This window comes from Solanum pennellii, chromosome 1, assembly GCF_001406875.1.
Source record: "Solanum pennellii chromosome 1, SPENNV200".
Classification (NCBI taxonomy): domain Eukaryota; kingdom Viridiplantae; phylum Streptophyta; class Magnoliopsida; order Solanales; family Solanaceae; genus Solanum; species Solanum pennellii.
In genome coordinates this window covers 95,432,494-95,442,597 of record NC_028637.1, presented here as the reverse complement: position 1 = coordinate 95,442,597, position 10,104 = coordinate 95,432,494, and the positions used below count along the sequence as shown (strand labels likewise).

General features: G+C 33.1%; 2 protein-coding genes across 2 annotated transcripts; one reads left to right on the top strand and one right to left on the bottom strand.

Moving 5' to 3' along the window:
* The first annotated feature begins 589 nt into the window (after nucleotides 1–589).
* On the top strand, nucleotides 590–5,868 carry LOC107011029 (E3 ubiquitin-protein ligase At1g12760-like). Its single transcript, XM_015210380.1, has 5 exons — nucleotides 590–1,282; nucleotides 2,015–2,134; nucleotides 2,213–2,345; nucleotides 5,045–5,209; nucleotides 5,317–5,868. The coding sequence occupies exons 1-5, from the start codon at nucleotides 726–728 to the stop codon at nucleotides 5,491–5,493; spliced, it is 1,152 nt and encodes a 383-aa protein (XP_015065866.1). The 5' UTR covers nucleotides 590–725; the 3' UTR covers nucleotides 5,494–5,868.
* A 1,064-nt stretch (nucleotides 5,869–6,932) lies between these two features.
* On the bottom strand, nucleotides 6,933–7,831 carry LOC107030135 (BON1-associated protein 2). Its single transcript, XM_015231525.2, has one exon. It carries the CDS (start codon nucleotides 7,640–7,642, stop codon nucleotides 7,061–7,063), a length of 582 nt encoding a protein of 193 aa, XP_015087011.1. The 5' UTR covers nucleotides 7,643–7,831; the 3' UTR covers nucleotides 6,933–7,060.
* Between the last annotated feature and the right edge of the window lie 2,273 nt (nucleotides 7,832–10,104).

Genomic DNA, 10,104 nt, shown 5'->3' with positions numbered 1-10,104 from the left:
AATATTTGATTCGCTTTTATTTATACTTATTAATTATAATTTTATAAATTAACAGAGTTTTTCGTTTTTTGAAAAAAAAAATAAAATTAAATCAGTTTTCTTTTTTAAAAATTATTATAATTTATGTGCAAAAAAAATAAAGACATCTGTCCATTCATCTTTCAATTTTCTTAAAGTTTGTCAGCTTTCTATTAAAAGAACAACAAAATTCACTTGAATCAGTTTTTTCTTTATTTTCTAAACCAAGTAATACGTTCAAAATAAGAATTAATATAATCTTCAACTATATAATTTCAAATATTAAGAAATTATTTTCTACCAAGTAACACGTATATATTATAATTTTGGTTGATTTGGGAAGTACTTAATAATGAAGATCAACTAGTGTACAGAATATCCTAGAGTTCCAAAAGTCGAAGAAATTCAAATGACAAAAAAAAAGAAGAAAAAAACGTGGCGGGTAAGTGTTTTTAATTATTATTATTATTTTCGCAAATGACAGGTCGACAGATGGGAAGTAACATTGTATGTCTAGAGAGTACATTTCATTTCTATACTCGATAGATACCAGGTAAAAATCCGACATATATATATAAATAAACAGTATAATTTTAGTATTTTCATATCTGAAAATCCAAAACTTTGAATTTCTTCTTTCTCAAAATTTTCTAAATTACAATATTTCACCTTCGATCCTTTCTCGGTCAATTTATATTCTGGCGACGATGTCGACGGCGAGAGCCGGTAATGACGATAGTTCTAATGGTGTAGATACGACTCCGTTGCTTACCGATCAGGTTTTTAGGAGCCGACGGTTGGCGCGCCGGGCCCCGACCCTAAGAGGAGCGGCTCGATTTCTCCGGCGAGCAAGTAACCACCGACTGATGCGGGAGCCGTCAAGGCGCGTGAGGGAAGCTGCAGCTGAGCACATAGAGGAACGTCAAAGCGATTGGGCATATTCTAAACCTATAGTGATATTGGATCTTATCTGGAACTTAGCTTTTGTGATTGTCTCAGTTTCTGTGTTGATTCTGAGCCATGATGAGTTACCTTCTATGCCTTTGAGGCTTTGGATTGTTGGATATGCTTTACAGTGTTTGCTTCACATGATTTGTGTTTGCGTTGAATATAGACGCCGAATTCAGCTTAGCGATTCCTCTCCAATTTTGAATTCCGAGCAGAGAAATGCTGCTGGAGGTTGGAACAGTTCGAGTTCCGGAAGTGACAGCGGGGAAACTGGTGATTATCAGTCTGAGGGGCGTCAGAATGAGGATGAAATTAGGTATAATTTCTCTTTGGAGGCATGTGATTTGATGAGATTTTTTTTCCGGTGGCACGAGTAAATCATGCTGTTGTTCATAGTTAGCACAGTAGTTGTTAATGCTGTTGTTTTTATCATTTCATTGATTTAATGGAGAAGGGTTTGTTTGTTAGGTTAGGATAGGCATTTTGAGTTGAATACGGAGCAGTATGTATAGTATCTGGTCCAGGTATAAGTTGCTTAGGTTGCTGGAAACGAATTAGTATTGGAAATCGATGTTCCTAGTGCATTTGAAAGACATAGGAACTGGTCTGTCAGGTGGGAGAAAGATACTCTTGACTTCTCAACAGTGCGGAGTCAAAATTTTGGGTTCAAAATATGAAGAAGTTGAAGAGGGTTCAATATCTACTATATATATGTATATATACATTAGAAAATAATTTTCACCATGTGTAATTATCCGCCGAAGGGTGAACTCGCTGGACCCTTACTAGCTCTGCCCCTGTTTCTTAATATGTGACTATGAGGCTTGAGGTTATTGAAATTGATGCCTGTGGTGGATAATGAAAGCTTGTCCGTAGTTTTATAAGGAAAAAGATTAAAATAAAGAGAGAAAAAAGAGTTTGTTGTCAAAGAGTGTCACAATACCTCATTGGTAGTTCTTTCCTGCCAGTACCTCATTGTTTTCAGAGGACTGGAAATCCTATAGTTGTGCCTCATAATCTATTAGTGATTCTTAACATATTATTTCAGTGTTGCTAAGCATCTGGAATCTGCAAATACCATGTTTTCTTTCATTTGGTGGATAATTGGTTTCTATTGGATATCTGCTGGTGGCGACAGTTTGACCCGTGATGCACCTCAACTTTACTGGTTAGTTCCAAGCAAGTCTCTGATCTCTGTATTTGTTGTGATTTACTTCGATATGATGTTTATTTGGGTTCTTTGCAGGCTGTGTCTCACATTTCTAGCATTTGATGTATTCTTTGTTGTTATATGTGTTGCCGTGGCATGTCTCATCGGAATTGCTGTTTGTTGCTGTCTACCATGTATCATCGCTATTTTATATGCAGTGGCAGACCAGGTAGTTAAGTAAATCTTTTTTTTTAAAACATTATGTATCACTTAGTACATAAGAAATTACTTTCTGGGGATGTAGTTCCGATTATCAGCTAAAAGACAGTCTGAGAATGCTAGAAATAGATTGTGTAAGTATGTTCTGGATATCTTATTCTTCTGTGTCATCCCTTTGTATTCTATTATGGTTCTAATTAACACCTCTTTTTTGAACTCATGGTTAGCGTAGATGCTCTTTTTTATATGCTATCTTCATGTATTCTTCTCTCATGGATGGAAGTGCCAATATAAATTTACAAATTCACAGGATAAGTTGAACTGTTCCTAAAATAGTTTGCTTTTGTACTAGACAGTAGAGACCTCCGGAAAAAAGAGAGAAAATATTGCAATCCAACTCTGTAGTTTGCTTTTGTACTAGACCATAGAGACCTCTTTTTTTCAATGAAATGATCCATTGACATGCATCAGGAAGGTGCAGTGAGTACAAAAAATAGTTAGCTCCTATACATGTATACAACCTAAACTAAGATAGCAGGAGGCAGGAGCTTGTAAATGTCAACAATGCCCTTGTATCGGGAACATACAATTCAGTTTGTCATTCGGGTGGGAAATGGCAAGCAGTTGGTTCCTTATCCAGAGGATATAGGTACAAGAAACTGTATTGTTCCCTCTGTTTCAATCTAGGAGACATTTTCCATTTTTCGACATTCAAAATATTTTACACCGTTCCATTTTTCATAAGTATTTGACATCAGTCTATTTCTATACAACTTTCAAGAAATCAAATTCATTAACGTTGTTCAACTTTTAAACTTTTTTTTTTTTATAACCGAGAAATCCGCCTGGGACCAGCTCTTTGGTCCAATCACAACCTTCTAAACTCTGTGGATAATGGGCCCGTCCCTCTACCCTTCTCCACTTAAATACCAGGCTTCGCTTTGCATGGTGTAGGGCTTGAGCCTGTGACCTAAGCCACAAATCCTCCACCTTTTGGCACTCGAGCTAGGCCTTGGGGGTGTTCAACTTTTAAACTTTGGTGTGATGGTTTCTCTATTAAAGTTACTTTTGAATCATTACATTGATACTTTTATTCCACTGTCTCTACTATAATATATTAGTCAAAGCTATACCTTAAACTTTGTGCTTGATAACATATAGTCATTATAGAATGAAATAGAAGTAGATAGATTATCATCTAACTGATGCTAAATTGCTAATATGAGATGTTATGCATGATGTAGAAGGTCTTGTGATGTTGCTCTTTGAATGCAATCTTATTAACTGAGGGATCGTTTGGTGTGAGGGATTAAAGTAAATAGTCATGGGATAAAGGACCGCATTTGAACTAAGAGACCATTGTATGTAGTTGAGGTGGGCGAGGATTCACAAATTGTCTGGATTCTCTCGTCTTGTTTTGCTCTACCTTTGTTTTTAGTATTTAACATGAGATTCACTTTAAGTGAAACTTCAATAGAAGATTTGATACAGTAAATTTCAGAAGTTGGTCTGTGTCACCTATCATCCTCCTTGTGTCCCTGCTTAGTTTGCAAAGCTGGAGTTTACTTCACTACTTCTAGAATAAGACAGCTTTCAATGGAACAGAGGTAACAATGTAGAACTGAACTATGTGGACTTGATACTTTTTTGTTTAGTGGTAAGTGGTAACAATTCTGTTGAATCCACATATTTCAAGTTCTTATTTGGTTTCAGACCTGTATAACTTGGTAATTGGGGCCTCACTTTTCTTTAATCTGGGCTACTCTAGGAAGTGTTTGGAGACGAGCATTCTTGAGCTTTCAAACATGCATGTAACATTCACAATTTTTGGCTGTCTTTTCCATTCATTACTCCCACCAGTCGAGTATAAAACCTGCATCTACTATAACTCAAGTATGATTTGCACTCTGTGAGGTCTGAATATGTTTTACCAACCCATTTCCCCCAATTCACTAGCAGTAATACGCGCTTTTCCTATCTCCCTGATATCTCTGATTCTCCAAATAGAAGCAACTTGTGCAAAAGAGCCTCTCTACCTCCACGAGGCAGGGATAAGGTTTGTGTACACTCTACCCTTCCCAGATACCACCTGTGGGAATACACTGGATATGTTGATGGTGGTGGTGCTTAGAAGAATGCAGATATGTCATCATGGTAGTAAAATTGCTTCAACTTGTGTATGCTAGTTACTTTAGGGTCTTGTGATTTGTATGAAGAACGCTTATAAATGCGAAATAGTATTTGGTTCACATGGTTGATATGATGTGCCTGATAATTGTAAGCTATGGTGTGATACTGCATCTGTCTAAGTCTGGATTACATCCAATTTTTCTTTTCTTTTCAAAATGCAAAGCAAAGGTATCTGTACTCTACACTGTTGGAAATTTGAATTTGATATTGTAGGTCCTTATCTTTTGTTCAAGTCCCACTTTGTGCTGAGTTTCATGAAAAGAAATATTTTTTGTCTACATTATTCACTACTATCACCGAAATGAACTGGAAGTAAATGAACAGTGTTCCTACTTTCGGATTGATGTACATTTGAATGATTTAATTTCAAATATCGCATGGCTAGTCAACTGTACAGAGAAAGTAACTGCCTTTATTTTCTATCTTATGCTATTGATTGTGTCTCTTGCATCCTAAAGTTTCTCCTTTTACATCAACTGTCTGAATATCTATCTCAAAATTGCTTTTTTCTTGATATAGGAAGGAGCAACCAAGGAAGACGTTGAGAGATTGACTAAATACAAGTTTCGAAGACTTGGTAAATTTGAAAAACAAAATGGCGAGATTCAAGAATCATTTGGAGGAGTAATGACTGAATGTGACACTGATACACCCATTGAGCATGTTCTTCCATTGGAAGATGCCGTGCGTTCGATAAATTTCTTGCTTTGATTAGATTTTTCCATAAACCCTAGGATTAACTTCCCAATCCTCTTCTAGGAGTTAATTTCGTTCATTCTTGTCTGTTGCAGGAATGTTGCATCTGCCTTTGTCCCTATGAAGATGGAATCGAGCTGCGTGAGCTCCCTTGTCGTCACCATTTTCACTCTGTCTGCATAGACAAGTGGTTGTACATGAACGCAACTTGTCCTCTTTGCAAGTTCAATATACTTAAAAATGGCAACCAGAGCAGCAGTGAAGAAGCATAAGACTGCGTAATACTGTAAATGCCTGCCATCAAAACGAAGATCTTGTTGTACTTATGGATGTTCATACCATATTCCGACTTCTGTAGGTGCTTATATTCACCCATCCTAGCATTCGCTTCTCTTGTCATGTTGTAGTGTGTATTTTTGTGGGCTTACATGTTTGTATAACTTTCTTGTATATCACGTGTAGATGTCCAATTTTATCTGAGTGATATGTATGAAATCTCATAATCTTGAAGGTAGTGATAAGCGCACAGATTTCCTCCTTTCACCTATTAGGACAGCTTACACTAGTGTCACCCAACTTGTGCATTTGTGTTTGTATTGCCATTGATCAATTCTTGATTTGATATAAAAGCTTAAGATATTATTAGATCATCATGTATTTCACTACATGGATCAGGTAACATTTATCAAACTCACCCAAGCAGCCCTCGACGCGATCATCCAATTCTCTTCAACAGTTTTGTTATCGAAATTATAGGGTGAAGTTTTTGCAAATATTCTTGGTGAAAAAACATGCGACTTAAAAGGATTCCAATTAATCGAAATGAGTCCATAAATTTTTTTAAAAATGGAGAAATTTTTTAAACCGCCCATAACCAAAAGAGGTAACCATACAATAAGTAATCGCCCACGTATTAACATTTAGCACCAACTAATCCCAGTTTTTAAATTGCATCACGCCATTATCCCCGTCTAACATCTACTCCATCAGCTGTTCATATATATTGCTATCACTTAACTATAAAAAAAAATACAATTCTGTTTAAAATAACATAATAAACGAATAGCAAAGCAAATTAGATTCGAAAGAAAATGTCACATATATATTTTGAGAAGTAAGTGAATCAGAAAACGTTTATTTATTACTACCAAAATTGAAAATTTTTCTTTTCGAACATAAATGCTTTCATTGTTTTAGTTTGTAATTTATTTATTTTTGATTGATAGAGAACCAACTTTTCAGATAAATCAGAAATTATTTAATACGGATTATTCACAGTTACTTAATACAAATCTAGCCTTGTTTTTCCATAACACACAATTCTCTAGCATTTTTACTTTCAAGCAAGTTCATACATTAACAGACAATTCAGCATAGTATAATTCATCATCAGTCAAGAGAATACTGTTAAATAAACAAGTTACACGTGACTCATAGACACGAGAAGAAAACTATTGTTATCCAGCAGAAATAGTAGATTTGAAGAGAAAAATGAATCCTACGCACATTGCAAAAGTCAATACTAAAAGTTTTTTCTTATCCAGGGGTTTTACCAACCCCGCCCCAGACTGTTTTTAGTATTTGTATTATCAGATTCGATTAAATTAGTATTCAAAATTTAGATACCCAAACGCGAGACATTTAATTATGGATATTAAAAGGTAGATATGACATGATCAATGATATTTTATGATTTTGAATTGATAGACTATTAACTAATAAACACAACATAACTTTCTTTCAAGTAAAAAAAAAACTGCGTCCTTTCGCAGTTATCAAATTCATCCTAAACATGTCTATACAAATTCAATTTAATAAAATAAATAAAAGAAGAAAAATTTAAAATCTCTTCACCATTGAATTACTTAGAAAATTCCCCGGATAAACGGGCAAACCCGTAACAATCCCACAAGAACCGTTATAACTACTTCCCATATCCACCGGTGCGGCCTTCGTATAAGCCGCAGCGCAGCCGGCCGCACTTTGAGACGCCGGCGCCGCATTCTTAACCCTAACAGAAAAATTAATTATCCCATTCTTCTCCCCCTTTTCATTCCTAAGCCTATAACTCAAAAAATGCAAATAATCTTCGGGCAAAATTCCTCCAATAAAATCCGACGTCGGAACTTTTGCGATCCCAACGGTTTTGATCCCGGAGGAATTTTTACATTGAACCTCCACCGTTAGATGCCGCGCATGCATGGGCAAATCAACGATCAATTTCTCGTTCCACTTTGGAAAACCTCCACCTTCTTTATCCAGTTTAGTTGTTTGGAAGTTGCATGAATAAGATTGTGTTTTGATATTTACGACAGCGTTCTTCTTTATCGGTCGATTTCTGTTATCCAGAAGATTCTCGCCTGATATCACCGTTATTTCTAACAAACGCGAGGATGATGACGAGGATGATAATGGCTTCATTGTAATTATAATGAAGAAGCAAACCAGCAGTAGTATGTGTATGCAAAAGAATAATAGTGTGTGTATTTATAGATGTGTTTAAAGGAAAGAGAAAAGAAAGGAGAGAGAAAGAGGAATGTTGCTTCTATTTTTCCAGTCTGTTACTCGGTTCAATTTTGACGTACGCGTTTGACGTGGTAAAACTGACTTTAATATATACAAGAATAAATCTTCTACAATTTCGGAATGGAAAAAGAATATACATGTTCATTCGGATATTACAAAAAGAATTTCACATTTATCCAAATATATTAATTTTTATTAAATTTAGATATTCATTTACTCATTCAATTTGAAAATCAATAAATAATTTATTCTATTCCTAATACTATCATAATTAATTAGTCTTTTAATTTTAAAATGTTAAAATTTGTTATATTTTTAAAAATGATTTCATAAAAATATTATGTTATTTATTGATTATTTTGTTAAACCGGATATGTATAGATTTTATAGAGGAATGACTGACTAATACCATAATCGTCGATTCACTTTTAAATAAATATACTTAATTAAAAAAATAACAATTAATATAATAAAATCATCATTTTATTTCTATTAATTATAAAATGGATAAATTACTTATTATTTTTTAAAAAATTTACCTCCGCAAAATAATAGTGGATGTTGCAGGTGTGCACTTATGACTTATCACATTTTATCAAAATCTAGGTGGAACATTTTGGCCGTTGAAAAGTAAGTGTGATAACTGATAACTACCTATTTGCTTTATTTCAATTCATAAGCTAAAATATATATTTTAAAATTAAAATTATTACTAAATATAAAAATAAATTATTTTTAATAAAGTAAAAAAAATCATATAAATTAAATGGAGAAAGAGTTTCTTTCACTCACAGAGTTGGACTAAATTAACTACTACTTCATTTTTAATCTTGTTTATAGCTCTAGAATAAATTTATTTTAAAAATAATATCGATAATTATTTTTAACTTTACAATTAATATTGAAAATTACTTTTTAAATATTGCTCAATTTTTAGCAAATGTCTAGTTAGTAAAAAGAATATAGCTTAATAAATTATATTTTATACCTATTTGTTTTCTATAAATGAAAAGATAATTAAAATGAGACAGGGGTAATAATTGTTACTATCTCTGACCACTACTGCCTCTATTCCATATTCCCTATGTCCTTTTTTACTGGTTTAATTTTGATTTTTATTTATTATTTTCGATAAATAAAAAGTAATAACATTTTTTATCTATTATCTTTAGTTTATTTAGAAATATATTAATAAAAAATGTAAAACTTTTTTAACGAGTAGATTAATTTTAAAATTTTATTCAGGATAAATTAGTAATTTTATTATATTTCCTTCATTTTAAATTAATTGAACTATTGAGACGAGTTTCATTTTTTAAATGAACTTAATTATTCAATTTTTGAAATTATTTTTAGAATGTTGGTTAGGATTGGAATTACTCATTAATTACTATTTAGTTATTTTAATCATAAATTTGACAATAATTAATAAGAGTAAAAATGAAAAGTTATGTCTAACTTATGTCTTGCTCTTATTTTCTTAAAGATTGTGAAACACTTCAACAATTCAATTAATTTGAAATGGAGGGATATAAATTAATTATTTCCTCATGGGTGTTTTAAGTCAAAAAATGAATTAGTAAATAAGGACAAAATGTGGATACTAACTAAATTTTTAGGGTTTCTTCATTGTTCAAAATAATTTGGTTGTTGAAAGTTCAAGCTGGATATTTGAATTTTTTTCATCTTTACTCCTTCCTTTAATGAAGTTTGATACTCCCTCTCCCTAATTATTTGTTCACTTTTGAATCGACATACTCATTAAGAAAAGGATAATGCACAAGTACCCTCTTAACCTATACCCGAAATTTCAGAGGCGCACTTATACTGTACTAAGGTCCTATTAGCCCCTGAACTTATTTTATTAATAATTTTCTACCCTTTTCGGCCTACGTGACACTATTTTGTAGGCCCATCACTAGTTGATTTTTTTTCAAGCTAGTGCCATGTAGATCGAAAAGGGGTAGAAAATTACTTGTAAAATAAGTTCAGAGGGTAATAGGACCTTAGTATAGCATAAGTGTCTCTAGGATTTCAGGCATAAATTGAGGGGGTACTTATGCATTTTTTCATAATAAAATAATCAATGCCGTATTGAATTTACCATATTACCCCTATTAATTATGAAGTAGATGAAAAGTTTTACATTTTTTAAGTAATTAGTAATTTAATTAAGGGTATAATAGGTAAAAATGTATTTTCTTGTTTTGATAGACAAATAATTAGGGACAACTATAAAAGAAAAAATGGACAAGTAATTAGGGACGGAGGGAGGAGTAAGTAGTACTCACTTTGTACCCAATTACTTGTCCACTTTTCCTTGTTGTTCCTAATTATTTGTCCATTTTGACAAATCA